Source organism: Rhineura floridana, chromosome 1, assembly GCF_030035675.1.
Source record: "Rhineura floridana isolate rRhiFlo1 chromosome 1, rRhiFlo1.hap2, whole genome shotgun sequence".
Lineage (NCBI taxonomy): Eukaryota > Metazoa > Chordata > Lepidosauria > Squamata > Rhineuridae > Rhineura > Rhineura floridana.
This window is the reverse complement of record NC_084480.1, coordinates 154,528,673-154,545,766: the sequence shown is the minus strand read 5'-3', so window position 1 is coordinate 154,545,766 and position 17,094 is coordinate 154,528,673. Positions and strand designations below refer to the sequence as shown.

At 40.6% G+C, this 17,094-nt stretch overlaps 1 protein-coding gene across 2 annotated transcripts in view; it reads right to left on the bottom strand.

Annotated features, from left to right (window-relative positions):
* Nucleotides 1-17,094, bottom strand: part of KPNA1 (karyopherin subunit alpha 1) — a 43,542-nt gene that overhangs the window by 3,605 nt on the left and 22,843 nt on the right. For both annotated transcript variants that reach the window (XM_061638058.1, XM_061638049.1), the window contains exons 7-13: nucleotides 15,201-15,289; nucleotides 14,415-14,514; nucleotides 12,823-12,986; nucleotides 6,243-6,321; nucleotides 2,634-2,759; nucleotides 2,061-2,188; nucleotides 756-934 (exon numbers count right to left, since the gene is read on the bottom strand). In XM_061638058.1, coding sequence (XP_061494042.1) covers nucleotides 756-934; nucleotides 2,061-2,188; nucleotides 2,634-2,759; nucleotides 6,243-6,321; nucleotides 12,823-12,986; nucleotides 14,415-14,514; nucleotides 15,201-15,289 — 865 coding nt within the window. The remainder of the gene's footprint in view (nucleotides 1-755; nucleotides 935-2,060; nucleotides 2,189-2,633; nucleotides 2,760-6,242; nucleotides 6,322-12,822; nucleotides 12,987-14,414; nucleotides 14,515-15,200; nucleotides 15,290-17,094) is intronic.

The window sequence follows — 17,094 nt, the reverse complement described above, 5'->3', positions numbered from 1 at the left end:
TTGCGGCATTTTCGCATAACGCGACCCATTAAAGTCAATAGGTTCCGCTTTAGGGCAATTTCCGCTTTACAGCGGGGGCTTGGTCCCTAACCCGCCGTATAAGCGGGGCCCTACTGTATTCAGCATTTTCTGTAAAAATGAACAAAGGCTACTTGCACTGAAAAATTAAAGGCAATTGCGCCAATGTCTGCCTCTCCCTATATATACCAGCCTGGACCCTGCACTCGGCATTGAAGGTGCAGAGAAAGGCAACGTAAGAACAGGCCTTCTCACTGGTGGCCCCCGTTTGTGTAATACTCTCCCCAGGAAGTATGGCTAGCGCCATTATAATCCATCTTTAGGTGCCAGGTAAAATATTTCTCTTCTCCCATGCATTTGGTTCTTAACTGTGGAAGGCTTTTGGACAGCTTCTGTTGTATAGCCTTCCTTAAGAAGGATTGCTCCACTGCCTTGTATACTGTTTTTTAAAAATATATATTAATCTTTTACTTTTTATTAACTGTAAGTTGCTTTCAGTGCATATGTTTGTGTAGAAGAGCAACTAACAAATTTAATAAATAAATAAGTTGTTACAAAAGAATACCTGAAACGAAATTATGGGCAAGAACATTTACAAGTTGCCCCCACCAACCTTGGAAGGGTACCATTCTGCTTTGAAACTCTTCCCTCTCCTTTGGGATTTTAATGAGCTATGAGAAATGAGGCAAAAGCTGGATATTCTACGATGGCTGCCACCAATCAGTACTCCCCCTTACCATAGGCTTCCTCAATGAGAGCACAGTATGGGTTAATGCCAGTACCGCTTCGCCTGGCTTCTTGTTCACCAAGTCTCAGGATGTTTTCAAGCCCATTAAGTGCCACTTGCACAATCTTTGAGTCCATCACTGTAAGGAGGTCACAGAGCGGTTTGATACAGCCAAGTTCTACCAGATACCTGAAAACCATAATAAATCAGAATCAAGACAATCAGAGGATTCAGTCTGGCACAGTGACACCACCTCTGCACATCTTGCTTAAGTCACTTTCAAAAGTGCAAGCAGGGAAGAGCTGTAGATTAGTGGTACAGCATCTGCCTTGCATGCCAAAGATCCCCAGCTCAATTTCTGGCATCTCCAGGTAGAGCTGGGAGAGACTCCCTATCCGAAATCCTGAAGAGTTGCTGCCAGTCACTGTAGTCAATACTGAACTAGGTGAACCAGTGGGTCTGACTCAGGATAAGGCAGCTTCCTATTTTCCTTAAAATAGGATGAAAATGGCTCAGGCAAAGAGGGGCAGGGTGTGTGTTAGGAAAAACAATGGCTCATTCATTTGTGCTCACCATTCCTTTTAGTGGTATATGGAATCTGAGCAGTTGCTCTAGAAAGCAGTCTTAGACAAGGCTAACCAAAACAGATTGGAACGTAGGTACCAATGTGGGCTATGTGGGCAAGTCTGCCAGGAAAATAGACCATTGTTCACTTACCGGGAAGGGTCTTTTTCTGGCAGATGAAGCCCACCTAGCCATGCCTCACCCTGCACTCATCCGCTCACTCTGTCAACGCATAGGTTCTTCCTATTAGGTTACATGTTACACTGTTCTGTTCTTTTGGGCACCACACGGTTCTTTGTTAATGTTTTTCTAAGGGTTTACTCCACAGGTCCACACAGTCTTAGGGCTGGGCCAGAAGGAAAACTGAGGAGACGCTGAGAGGGATAGGAGGAGGAGGAGGAGCATTCAAATTAACAAGAGAGATTTCCTGCCTGGGCCAGAGGAAGCTATGTGGGTGAGTCTGCCAGGAAAAACAGTAAGTGTAGATCAGGGGTAGAGAATCTCCAGATATTACTGGACCACAACTCACATAATCTCAGACCATTATGCCATGCTGGCTGTGGCCGACGAGTTTGGGTCCCAACATCTGAGGGGCCCCTTATACAGGTTATATCAATCAACATATGCAAACAGAGCAGGCATCTCCTAGCCAAGGGGGACGGGGAGTATAGAGGGGAAAAGAAACTTTGTGGTATGAGCTCTCAGCACAACCTTTGAAGGACCTTTGTTTGGAAGCCTTGCTGGCACTTACTTGATCTGCTCAGCAGAGCCACCAGATGTTGCATTAGTAATAGCCCAAGCGGCTTCTTTTCTTGTCCGAAACTCAGCAGTTTGCAAAATATTTATTAGAGCTGGGAATATGTTGGCATCTATGACAGTCTGAGAAAAAAAAACCCAAGGCCTTAATAGCAAATAAATATTCAAGATTATTTCCTTCAACACAGGAATATGCCACAAAAGTGCTCCTCAGATTCATGCACCGTTACCCCTGTATTTGCCTAGACCAAAAAAATCATCATCATGAGTCTAGCAGAAAAGGGGATGGCACAGGGTATTCTAACTCATGGAAAGTACGATTCAGTTCTGTTGAGCATCTATCTCTAAACTGCCCATTTGTTATGTGGGAAGGAGAGGTAAAATTAGAGTTCTTCTGAAACTTCTCAGTTCTGATCTTTCATTTATAAAGGCCTGTTGAAAACTCTATACAACATACAATCAAGAATGGGAAAATTATACTGCCAAAGCTTGCATGCACAACAACAACAGACCTAAAACTTTGATTTTATGTTGACAATTGAATCTCAGAAGCAGCCAGCTTGGTTACCTGAATCTGGGCTCTGTTTCCAGCTGTGATATTTGAAATTGTCCAACATGCTTCTTTTTTAATTGATTCTTTAGGACTGCTAAGCAAATGTAATAAACTCTGCAGGGCTGAACAATTCAGTATTACCTAAGGGAGGGGGAGAGAGGGAGAGAGAGAAAAAAAAGACAGAGTGAACCTAGATGTCTCACATCCTAACAGCAAGAATAAGGTGTGCAAGGAAAGTCAATGTGAATGCATGGAAAAGATTACACTACAAAACTGACACTTTCTTTTGCAATAAAGTGGCAGACTTGGATGAAGAGGAGGAAGCAGGGGATGTTTATCAATACTGTTAGACTTCAGCAAGTTTCGCAAGACTTGCTCCTGCAGCAAATTAAGGAAATGAAGGGTAGGTTTTGCCACAGTACAGCAAATACTGCATTCCTACCTTAGGCACTAAACCCACCGGAGTCCAGTATGACATCATGGGAGAACCACTGTTTCCCAACTGAGGAAAACTCTTCATACATCTGAAGTAGTCCACGAAAGCTTCTGCCATAATAGGTTTGTTAGTTTATGAGATCCTGCACAGCTTTGTTTTTGCTGTAAGAGATGAATACAGCTACCTGTCTAGAAGGCTCTTTTCTGGGTCCAGTGCTATTTAATATAGTTATGCATTCCCTGGCAGAAGGAATAAAAAGTGCATCCTAAAATCTGCAAATAAACTGGGAGAGATTGTAGATGTTTTGAAAACAACATAATAAATAAAAATCTACTGCAAAATGGATTTAATGTATAAGGATGAGAGTAATGTCCTGTGTAAAAACCAAAATGCAAAATAGTACCCATTTTGGAGGAAATCCAGAAATCAGAGTTGACCACAAGTTGAATGTGACTCAGCAATGCAGTGTCATTGCAAAAGGAAAAAACACCATGTTGGGGTTTTTAATACATGAATTTGTCACTTCAAACAGATCAATCCAGAGAAACTGGGAAGAATCCAAAGCACAGCAGCAAAATGTTTCAAGTTTTAAATTATATGTCAAAGAAGTTTGGCTTATTTTGCTTAGCAAAACATTGATGACCATATTTAGATACAAAAAGTTTCTCTTAAAGGTGATTGGGATCAGGCAAAAGGGAACGGGCTCAAACGAGAACCTCATCTATTTAAATTGGGCACTAGGAAGAACTTTCATGCTTTAAAAATGCTAAGAGCACCGGAGTAGAAGGCTAAGTGGACATTCCTGGAGGTTTGAGTTTGAGGCTGGGTTAGTTTTGGGGTTGAATTCAAATAGACACTTGAATTATCTGTCTTCCAGTTTTATATCCAAGGTGCACACATAAATCAAGATGAGGGTATGTAGTCCTTTTTCTTGTTGTTGTTTGAACAATGCACCATAAACTTTTATAACTATTTTATAACCAAGGCTGCAATCCTAACCACACATACCTGGGAGTAAGCCCCATTGAATTCAATGGGACTTAGTTCCAAGTAGCCATGGTGAGGATTGCACCATAACTAAGCAAATTGTTATAAACAACAATTCTATAACTATTTACTTATTTATAAAAGTATTTTATAAATATACTGCTCTCATTCAATATCAGAATAGTAGACAGCAATATATAAACAAAAAATCCCCAAAATAATCATTAAAATAACTGGCTACTCAAGAAAATGTTAAACAAATTTTAAATAAGAATCTCTCATTTGCAGGAGTTGCCTTAAATGGTCCTCAAGACACCTGGTTACAGTGAGCCACTTTTAATTTCTCCATCAGTCTCCAAATCAAGCCATATTCATTTTTGAAAACTAGGATATCAACAAACAGGACCTAGATGTAATATGACTGGTCTACAGAATGAAAGGATTCAGGTGAAAATCATGTAGACAATTTCTCAAGCATCTTTCTGTATTTGCAAATAATGGCACGCATCCCACAAGAGATTTGAAGAAAGCCACCTCTAACACACAAAAATCTTAGCTGGTTGGACACTGCCCTGTTCAAAAGACAGATTTACAATCTCATATTGAGAAAGGGCCTGTGCTCAGAACTTGACTTGAAAACCCCAAGGTCCTTAACGGGAAGAATCTTGACCAACACCAAATAGTGTCTAGCTGCTACAAATACCACATACATACCACGGTGAAGAGTAGATAAGGATATGAATAGATACCCTACAGCCTTCAACATGCTAAAGCAGTGCTTCTTCAACTGTGGGTCCCAGTACGTTTCCTAGGTGGGTGCCACAAAGAGCCTCCCCCCCCACAAAGCAGGTCAATGGCACACCATCACTGACAGCACCCTCAAGAGACAGGCTTCTTGTTATTTATGTATTGTATTTGTATACCACCCCATAGCCGAAGCTCTCTGGGCGGTTTACAGTAACTAAAAACATTAAAAACAAATATACCTGAATTATGCTGAATTTCTATTCAAACACATAGTACTTGTGGGCTGTATCCAACATAGCACTAAATCATGGTCCCATCAGCATAAGCATTTCTGCTTGTGCAATGAGAATTCCTTCCCCTGCGCATTCCCCTAAATCTGTTCTAGGGATTCCCCTAACCCTCTGCAGCAGATTTGGTGAGGGCACAGGAAAAGGGAGAGGGGAAAGTTCTGTTGCATAAGCAGAAATCCTTGTGTTGATGTTAGTTGAATACTAACATTATTCAGTTGCACAGAACTAGTGCAGAAACTCCATGCACATTTATACAGACATAATTGTTGAAGATACACTTTTTAGACCTGCTCATTCCCTGATGAAGGCCAAGTCACTGAGTGGCCGAAACGCGTTGGGCTTTCTTTTTAATAAAACATTTGGATTTTCATTTCAAGAATCCCCCTTTTTTCAGCATCTTGGGGTCTCCCCCCTCTTTTTTCTCCTGTTAGTTGAATACCACCATATATAATACACCCCCCCATATTAACATTAAAAATGAAAAATATAAACCTATTCACAATATTAGCTACTGATATGCTTGTGCTTTCTGTTGCAGAGGGGGAAAGCAGGACTCAAAAAGTTGAGTTAGCTTATAGTTGGATCCCACTTCCAAACATCTGAGAAGCACTATACTAAAGGATCCCATAATCCCACAAGTAATCCCATGCATCTCCTAAAGATATAGCTGGATCCCAGAGAGCTGGACCTAGCAAGCACAGATGTGAGTACTTCAGAGAGACTGCAGGCTAAGAATACCAGGAATAAGGCCAACGTGGCTTTCTGAATATAGGATTTCAAGGCAATGAAACCACAAGGGATAAAGTGAGCCTTCTTACGCCTTTAGAAAAAAGGGTTGATTCCAACAAAATAATTGCATGGGCAAAATGATTTCTGTTTGCGCAACAAAACTTCCTCTCCCTCCTTCTCCTCCTCCTATGGGAGAGAAGAACCCCAGAGCACACTTAGAGGGGAGCACAGGGGAAAGGAGAGGGAGGGAAAGTTCCATTGCATGAGCAGGAATCATTCTTCTCACGCAACTGATTTCACCGGGTAGCCCATAATACATGTTCAACACTGTCAAATGTCTCAGTGTTGAGGACTGAAAGAAGGAGATTTGCTTCCGTTCAATTAGTTGCTAAAATCAGAATCAATACATTCTATTCCAGTGAGCAGTGTTTATACCTGGGTCTGGATATCATCCCCTGTTACAATGTTCCCAACTGCTCGCAAGGCAGGAGATACCACTTTGTAGTCATTGTGCCTAAAAAAAAAAAAGGGGGGGGGAAGCATGTCAGCTTAACAGATTCAAATGCTGTTTCATAGTCAATAATTTGATCTGGAATGAGCAGGCTCCATAGGCTCCAAATATAACAAAGAGACACTACTCAGAAAGTATTACAAGACGTACAAAGATATGGAAAAATACATCAACATGATCATTATTCAGATATGATTGATGTGCCTTGATGCTAGTATGCTGTTTTCTATTTATTCTTTTGCTTCTTTAAATAACTCTTGGATGTATGCAAACTTTTGCAATTTTGGTTTTATTATCTTACCCTGAGATTTTTATGTATTTTTCTTACAGTTAAAAATATGAGCCTGCATTTTCACCATAAAATGATTTATGTTCCTTAAGAACTTGTTGCACAAGTAAGAATGAAAGACTTTGCATAACAAAGTATCTGGAGTTATGTCACAATATATGAAGGCACTACATAACTAAAAGTCTATACATGTGGAACATGCAACTCCCCACTGCAAAGCACTTGTTGTTGTTGTTATGTGCCTTCAAGTTGATTAGGACTTATGGCAACCCTATGAATCAGCGACCTCCAAGAGCATCTGTCATGAACCACCCTGTTGAGATCTTGTAAGTTCAGGTTTGTGGCTTCCTTTATGGAATCAATCCATCTTTCGTTTGGCCTTCCTCTTTTTCTACTCCCTTCTGTTTTCCCAGCATTATTGTCTTTTCTAGTGAATCATGTCTTCTCATTATGTGTCCAAAGTATGATAACCTCAGTTTCATCATTTTAGCTTCTAGTGACAGTTCTGGTTTAATTTGTTCTAACACCCAATTATTTGTCTTTTTCGCAGTCCATGGTATGCACAAAGCTCTCCTCCAGCACATTTCAAATGAGTTGATTTTTCTCTTATCTGCCTTTTTCACTGTCCAACTTTCACATCCATACACAGAGATCGGGAATACCATGGTCTGAATGATCTTGACTTTGGTGTTCAGTGATACATCTTTGCATTTGAGGACCTTTTCTAGTTCTCTCACAGCTGTCCTACCCGGTCCTAGCCTTCTTCTGATTTCTTGACTATTGTCTCCATTTTGGTTAATGACTGTGCCGAGATATTGATAATCCTTGACAAGTTCAATGTCCTCATTGTCAACTTTAAAGTTACATAAATCTTCTGTTGTCATTACTTTAGTCTTCTTGACGTTCAGCTGTAGTCCTGCTTTTGTGCTTTCCTCTTTAACTTTCATCAGCGTTCGTTTCAAATCATTACTGGTTTCTGCTAAGAGTATGGTATCGTCTGCATATCTTAAATTATTGATGTTTCTCCCTCCAATTTTCACACCTCCTTCATCTTGGTCCAATCCCACTTTCCGTATGATATGTTCTGCGTAGATTAAACAAATAAGGTGATAAAATACAACCCTGTCTCACACCCTTTCCGATGGGGAACCAACGGTTTCTCCATATTCTGTCCTGACAGTAGCCTCTTGTCCAGAGTATAGGTTGCACATCAGGACAATCAGATGCTGTGGCACCCCCATTTCTTTTAAAGCATTCCATAGTTTTTCATGATCTACACAGTCAAAGGCTTTGCTGTAATCTATGAAGCACAGGGTGATTTTCTTCTGAAATTCTTTGCTCCGTTCCATTAACCAACGTATGTTTGCGATATGATCTCTGGTGCCTCTTCCCTTTCTAAATCCAGCTTGGGCGTCTGGCATTTCTCGCTCCATATATGGTAAGAGCCTTTGTTGTAGAATCTTGAGCATTACTTTACATGCATGGGATGTTAAGGCAATATTTCGGTAATTACTGCATTCTCTGGGATCCCCTTTCTTTGGAAGTGGGTTGTATATTGAACGCTTCCAGTCTGTGGGCCATTGTTTAGTTTTCCATATTTCTTGACAAATTTTTGTCCAGATTTGGACAGATTCAGTCTCAGTAGCTTGTAGCAACTCTATTGGTATGCCATCTATTCCTGGTGATTTGTTTCTTCCAAGAATTTTAAGAGCAGCTTTCACCTCACATTCTAAAATTTCTGGTTCTTCATCATATGGTTCCTCCATGAATGAATCTGTCATCCTGTCATCTCTTTTATAGAATTCTTCTATAGCACTTAGGGAACAGCATACACAACAGCCATTGGGGCTTGCTTTGTACACATATAGGGGACTGATATAAATAGAGAATAGTGAACAAGTTTGTGCTAACAGGTATGCAAGGGATTTGTGTAAATGAAAGAACATTTTTTTAATTTCAGCTCATTTCACTTGTACAACACTCTTCTGCTAAGTCAGAAGCAGCTTTTCTATGAGTGGAAGGGCACCTCTGGATCCAAGCCATTGATTCCTTTACTCCATATAACCAAAATTAAGGGGGCAGGCTTTCAGAAGTGGTTTTAGCCAAATGAAACTACCAACCTGAGCCAAAGTATTTGGTCTTTCTGACAGGTTGTAACACAGCCCTTCAAACCAGCAGTTATCAAACTTCATCAAAAGAAGCTAGTTATTGAAAATAAGAAGCATCAGATTCTCAATAACTCACCATTCACCTGTGAACACTTGCTCTTGGCCCAAGGGCAAGGAAGTCCAAAGAAAGTGATAGGGGAAGGAGTGCACGGCACTTGGGCCCATATCATACTTAACAGCCACTGGGGTGAATTCTAGGAGTCAGCACACTTTTATCCCACCCTTCCTCTAAGATGCTCAGGGCAGGGTACATATTGTCCCTCCCGACCCCTATTATTCTCACAATAATCTTGGGAGTTATGCTAGGCAAAGAGAAAGAGAGATTTGCTGAGTGTCATCCAATGACAGAGGAGAAAAAGAAAAGGGATAACAGTCTGCGTCTGTGTTTGAATTCCTTTTTAAGATGTTTTTAAAAGCTTTTAAAAAAATATGTTTGTAAAGCTTTTTAAAAAATGTTTTTAAAGCTTTTTTTAAAAAATATGTTTTTAAATATGTTTTGTTGCAATATGTTTTTAAGGATGCTTTGGTTTTAATATCTTTTAAATCTGCTTTTACGGTGTTTTAAAATGTTTTTAGTACTTTTGTTTGCCGCCCTGGGCTCCTACTGGGAGGAAGGGCGGGATATAAATCAAATACATAAATAAAATAACCCCACCCATCTCTTTGCTCTGGCCCGGCCCACCACTGGCTTCAACCCCACCCACAGTCGATATACAGCCCCTGACAGATTGCCCTTGAGGGAATGCGACCCCTGACAGAAAATAGGTGGCCCACTTGCGCCCTAAAGAGGAGCAATAAAAAGCCAAGAAGACTGGCTGCCTAATAGCGGAGGTGGTTGTTCAGTTCCATGCGCATGAAATGCTGAAAGTAGACTACTGCAATCTTGTTGGGAAAAAATTGGAGAGAAAGAAAAGAAAAATCACTGATTTAATTTATACATGTAAGTCTGTGTATGGCATTGCCACAACAACACAAGAACGAGTTAACGGCTTTGAATCAAACTTCCCATGTAGGACTCTTGTAGCCCAAGCATGAACTGATTAGTTTTTTCGCTAGAACAAAGCAATTAGAAGTGGAGGAAACGGGGGTTTATTTGGGTAATGTGAGGCTGTTGGATATCTCTCTCTGCAATGAATATTATTTTTGACATGCAATTTCATACACAAGATGATTATTAGATCACCAAACAATGGCATAAATGTCACAGGGAATAGCCAAGTAGGACATTTCAAAAAGGTCATATCCCATATACTACATAATTAGAATCTTTTTATTTTATACAGCAGGGAGCACCAAACCTTTTGGCCCAGAGAGCATATTTCAAATTTTGAGTGCTGGGTGCACCAGTCACAAAATGGCTGCTATAGGAATATGGCATAACCAAAATTAAGACAGCAGCCATGGTGAAGCTTTCCTCATAACTGTATTTCTATAGTAGAAAAGTCTTGACCTGTTGAATTTCTGGCTGGCATACAGTTATTAAAGGCACAACCCCCCCCCATTTTTCCCCAATGCCACCCCTAAATATCCAGTTGATCACTGCACTCTGCAGGTGAGGGCCTCCTGCAGATACCATCTTATCAGGAGGTTCATTCTGCACAATATAGGAAACGGACCTTTAGTGTGGCGGCACCTACCCTGTGGAATTCCCTCCCCATAAATATTAGGCAGGCGCCATCTCTGCTATCTTTTCGGCGCCTTTTGAAGACTTTTCTTTTTCAACAAGCCTTTTAAGTTGAGAGCTATCCCAGTCTGTGTCTGTGTCAGAATTGCTTAATATGTTTTTTAATAATGTTTTTAACCCTTTTAAAAAGTTTTTTAAAAAATGTTTTAATGCTGTTTTGTCTTAATGTATTTTAAGATTTGTTTTTATGATGTCTTAAAGTGTTTTTAGTGCCTTGTTTGCCGCCCTGGGCTCCTGCTGGGAGGAAGGGCGTGATACAAATTAAATAAATAAATCAAAGCCCACTCTGCCATCCTATACCCACTTACCTGGAAGTAAGCCCCATTAAACATAGAGACATATTGCTGAGAAGACAGGTATACCATTGTACTGTAAGTTAACTATACAGTGAATTCTTAATGAATCCCTAGTCTTTGGTCCTTGCAAAGCAGGAGACATGCCTAAGCCTCTTTGCAAGTTTTCACATTTTCCTTTTGGGAGGAGGGGGATTCTTTTAACATTTACCCACATTTACTGTGTATTTGAATAAAATAATTTCTAGGCACTACCTGATCACATCCTTGTTGTGAGGGGAAGAGGAAGGCAAAACTACAGAGATTCCAGGGACAAAGAAAGAAAAGACAGAAGCAGGAAAAGTGTACTAAAACTAAAAGGGAGGGCCAAACAGCAGCTTTTGAGGACCTGAGGGATTCCTATTGCCTGGTGTCCAAACAGCTCACTTAACATTCATGGCTCTGACTTCACTCATAACACTGAAAGGCTGAAACAGCCAGGCTGGCTCATTCACACAAATTGCTTAGAATGGTACCTGCACATTTTGCCCCATAACTTTCCTTCTAGGAGGAGACTTACTTTTTTTAAAAAAAATGAAAGTTCAGATTCTGGAGTACCTGCTGGGGCGCATCATTGAAGGCCTTCACAGGCACCATGAGGAACAGGTTGGTGACCCATTCTACAGAATTGGTGCGTACATAAAACGTATGCAAAACACATGCACGTTTCTGTTTCAGTTTAAGGAGGCCAAGTAGGGCCTCCTTAAGATTTTTGAACAAGTTTTTACATTTTATTTATTTACACAATATGATATTCCAGACAAAGCTTTCAAAAGATGAAATACGTAAGTTGCTTTGCTATGATGGTGTAACAGTTGCATCAAAATGCTGTAATTCACATTTTTTTCTGATTTGCATAAAAATTAAAAATCCAGTCGTGTATGTTGATGTTAAGGCATTAGTCATGGTATTTTTATTTGTGGAACTCTTTTAATCTGTTTAACTGTAGGTTTGGAGGATCACAAAATGTAAATGTTGCGGGTAAATAGAGAATATAATTGTTACATACTTTCGAAAAGCTACATTATAACTGCAGATTATCAGTGTGTGTGTGTGCGTGTGCGCACATAGGACAGGATGGTATAGAAATATTTTAACTAAATAAACAGTAGCTTCACTAGTCACTTTCATAACCTCTAATGCATCTGACATGTGTACATAAGTCTCATTCTGGCACTGCTCACCACACCCATAGATCTTAATATATGGTAGACGAGCATCCAGTCTACTACTAGTAGTAGTGAAGTCACATGCCTTTTAGGATGAAGATTTGATTGTGAATAAGATGGCCTGCAGTACTGGGGGATAAAGATACCAAGGTGCTGCATAACGGCCCTCTTTATTACAGGCCGTGTGTCAGGACCTCATGAGTGGGGTTGAACTTTCAGACTACCTAGGTTTATTGTAGGAGTCAGAATTTTGCAGGCCTGGTCTTTTTGGGGGGTTCCTCCAGAATAGTGTCTCTATATGATCTATGATGGACCAAAGCTTATTGTGGACACACTCCCAATTTCTTATTTATTTCTATACATACTGCCTATAATTGGCATAGAAGCACCATACTTGACAGTGCCTTGTCCCAAATGAAGCATTTGGATGGACCCTATTGTATGTCATATTGTAGATTACAGTCTCTAAGAGCTATGATCAGGGTGTCCAAAATTTACTATAGGGTACACACTCCCAGACCTCAGAAGGAGAGCTTACAGGATGTTGCTCATCCCTAGTTTTATTTAATCTGATTGCAAACTAAAATGGCAAAATAAAATATGTGACACCACTCCATTTTTCCTTTAAAGAATCCACACAAAATATTCCTTCAGTAAAAATAATTCTAGCATTCCATGCACACGGAACCAAAAATATGGGCATAACCACCCTCACTACAATGGTGTTCAAAAATGTGGCTTTGAGCCCAGAATAATGTAGTTACTCCTGCCATTTAAGTGAGAAATAAAAAGTAAGGCCAATCTTACATCAGAGCAAGGAAACGACAACATTTAATACATTTGCTTGATCTAAAGTCCTTACATGAGCAGTTCCACAAGTCTCCTACATACTCCTGCATCAATCACAGCCTGGATTTTATCATTGGGTCCATCAGACAAGTATGAGAGTGCCCAACATGCATCTGCTAGAACATCGGTGTCATTGACAAACAGCAGCCATGAGAGCACACTCAGACAGGGTGACACCTATAAAGGAAGGAGAGAAGTGAAAAATCAATGGAATAAGCAAGCCTTTTATTACAGTGGGTTGTATACAATGTAGTGCTAAGGAGATTTGTTTCGTCAGTGCAAGCATTTCTGCTTGCCAGATGGAATGATCTCCCCTCTCCTCTCCCTGCACACTGTTCAGGAGGTTCTCCCAACCCTCCTGAGCAGATTTGGGACAGGCACGCAGGGGGGAGATGAGGGAGGTTCCATTATACTAGCAGGCATCCTCGAACTGGCTTCAGGTAGCACAACAAGTTAGTTGAATATGGCCCAGTAGCTACTGTGAGCAGGGTTTCTCATCATAAAGGACCCAAAGAATCAATTCTTAAGTACTAAGAGAGAGCACTCCTTTACAGCAATTGGACTAAATCCACAAAGTGAAACCATTTTTTCCCTCCAGAATATCCCAAGTGAACACAAATTGATCAATAATCACCTAATGACTAAGAGAAGTAGAGAGTTTGTTTCAGAACTCCCAGGTGAGCAAGAATACATTTCACATACTTTTAATGGAGTATCTATATGTCAGTGTCATTCAATAGGCAGTCTCTCTTGTGGTTTCACATGCTTCTGTAATTTCTCAAGACCACGTAAAATCCATTATTTTGGAAAAGAACTGAAGAGCAACACAAGACACACTTAGTTCTATACTTCCATCTTTTAAGAGGTATGGTTTTGATATGTGCAGCAAAGTAAGGAGTAGATGAAACTACCACCATCTGGCCCACCTTCATTATTACTTTTCTAGTGGGTGCAATTTTATCACCAGCTTCATTTTTAAATCAATATTTTAATGGGCGCTAAAACACTTTTCTAGTTATATTTTTAAAAATATTCAAGCAATAGCACTTAAATGAAAGAGCATTATAGTGCTAATTAAAAAACCTGCTGCTTTTCTGGTCCCCCATCATTTTAGCAACTTCCCCCCACAATTAAAACATGCCTAACAAAGTTTAAAACATTTATACAAGTCATTACAGCAGCTGGCAATTGTGTTTAAATAAATGGTGTAACACAAATTAACTGATTGAAAGAACAATTGGGAAAAATGCTTTGGAAAAATGGGTATTCTTGTGAATTGTATCATTCCCTTGCCAATCCACCCAACTACATGTGGTCAGAACACATAAGAATCTATGTGTAGGAAACGTATTAATACTTCCCAGCAGGGTGGAAAGGCTATTGCAATTCTTCATGTAGCACTACGGCTACCACCTCCCCCAAAAATCTGGAAGTGTACAGCATAGCCAACTACATCGTTTTGTGCTTTTTTTTTGTTCTTGGAAATGATAACTTAATTTTCTTAGAAGCCTTCAGGTGCTTAAGCCACCTGCTAAAAAAAAGAAATGTTACAAACTCCTTTTTCTTATCCACAGAAGAATACTCTTTTCAAACTTTATTTTTTACCTTAACAAAATCTGGAGGAGGATTCTTTCCTCTGCAAAGGTTAGAGAGTGCCCACACAGCATTCCGAGTCATGGTAAGACGATTCTGTTTGGAAAGCAATCTGAAAATACAACAAAATGTCTTGCAACAGAACACTTACAAGATGAAGAGCACAATGTACACAAACTACTCTCTCTCTCTTTTCTAACATGAAACCATGCTTGCAAGAATCGGTTAAACTCCCAAATTTCTTTTTGATTCCCAAGAAATTCTGGTGCAAATCTCATGTTTTCACAGAATGACGTGGGAGGAAACAGTAAAACCTGCTTGTAACGAAAGAAGATATGGAGGCCAGGGAAGGAGGAGATTCAAATATAGTGACACCCCCTATTTGCACAGTTTACCATACAATCTTAACCATGTCTACTCAGAAGTAAGTCCTTCTGAGTTCAATAAGGCTTACTCCCAGGTAAGTGGAGTTAGAAATTCCAGGCAAAGGTTATTTATTGTTAGCAGAGGTAGCAAATGATGAAATATTTTCTCCTCTCTATATATTCTACACAACAGACAAAATTAAAACAATAAACATCAATTAAGCTAGCTAGGTACAGCCAGACAATGACAAGCATGTTTATTAACTTGCACATTGGACCAAATTCTTCAGTTCTTATACAGCACTGCTCATTTTGCATGTGCATGCCACACACACACCCCTACCTGGCTTATTCTATTGGGCTTTGAGGGCAAGCAGAGTAATCATCTATGCTGCTCTTGCAAATAAACTGAACACCATGTATTAAGACTTACTGCAATAGAGGGGGTAAGATGTTGCAGTCCAGCACATAATCTCTGCACATAGTACTGTCCCCTGCAATATTGCCAAGAGCCCAAACAGCCTGAGAAAGAAAATGTGATAGTGTTAAATCAACCTCTCAGAGCGCAGCCCTTTCTTGTCCTCAGTATACCAACACCAAGAATTGTATAACACCAGTAATGCTCTGATAGTGGTTTACAATAAAATCACAATTTAAAAGACATGACTCATAAAAATCACAATAAACAAGACATAATAAGATAAAATGCTAGGTGATCAATAAATTCAAATACTCAGGATAAAGAGTCTGGGCAAATAAGGTGGCCTTCACTTTGCAGAGGAATAAAAGATGAAGGGATCCTAGGGATGGGGCACCACAACAGAAAAAAAGCTCTGTCTCATCTCACAGGATGGGAGGACCCAGTGCAGAGCCTCAAAGACTGATCTGACCTGATACCCATGTTCATGCCAAACAAGTTGTCCCTCAAGTAACCTGGGGCAGGTCCACACCATACATTTAAAACATACACGATGCACATTTAAAGCACGTGGGGGGGGTGTACTGCCTTCAAGTCGATTCCGACTTATGGCGACCCTATGAATAGGGTTTTCATGAGGCTGAGAGGCAGTGACTGGCCCGAGGTCACCCAGTGCGCTTCATGGCTGTGTGGAGATTCGAACCCTGGTCTCCCAAGTCATAGTCCAACACCTTAACCACTACACCACACTGGCTCTCTTTAAAGCACGCAAGTCCCCAAAAGAATCATAGGGACTGTAGTTTGTTAAGGGTGCTGGAAATTTTTGTAACTCTGCAAGAAGAAAACCATAGTTTGAGGAAAGTCACATGCTTCAAATGTGCATCAAATGTGCTCTAAAGGTATGGTATGGGCCTGCTCCTGGTCTCAAGCTACTTAGGTCAAAATTAGCACTGTGAATTGTGCCTAGAAATGGACTGAGAGTCAGAATAACCGTAGAAAAACTGGCAAGGTGTGTTCCCTACATCCAGTCCCAGTTAATAATCACCGTTTCATATTGTGTACTAATTGTACTTTCCAAATAATCTTCAAATCAGCCCCAAGTACAGCATACAGCAGTAATCCATACACAATGTTGCCAGTGCACAGATAACATGGGATGGGCCGGCAGTGAAAGGCACTTTCCAGGCAGCACTGCCGACATGCAACATCAAAAACACATACTGGAGCTCATGTCTTCTCCAGTCTGGTTCCCACCACGTCCAGGAAAGAATTCTTGAGTCCCAGTGTTTCTCTACAATGATGTACACAGTTTTCAGCCCAAGGGCTGGATTACCGGGCTGGAAAGTCTTGGGAACCACATTCTAGCAGTGGGCGGGGACAGAACCAGAAGTGGGCAGGACTAGACATGCACAATCATGCACACCCCCCTAATGACCAGCCATTATTATACCCAGAAACATACAACACGAACACACTCTGCCCCCTTCTCAGCTCTCCCCTAATTTGATCCATGCAGATCAGCTAAGAGTTGGGGTGTTACTTTCATCCCCATCATGCAATGCTGGGCAGGGATGCTTAAATTTCTTGTCCAGCATGTTGCACAGGGGATGATGAACATAAGGCCCTCTCCGCTCCTCTTCTGATGTGTGCCGATCAGTTGAGGATCCAGGAGGGCTGATTTTCATTCCCCCAACAGACTGTGCTAGGCAGACAGGTTCAAACATACCCTTCTGCTGCACTATGATCAGGAAGATTATCGCACTAATACAGATCAGCTGAAGAGTGGGAAGCAATTTTCTTCCTGATTGCAGTGCATGCGGTGGGAAGGTTTATATCTCCACACCCAGCATGCTGAGACGATGATTAAAAGAATCCATCCCAGTTGGCTGGATTAGGTCCATGGGCAAGA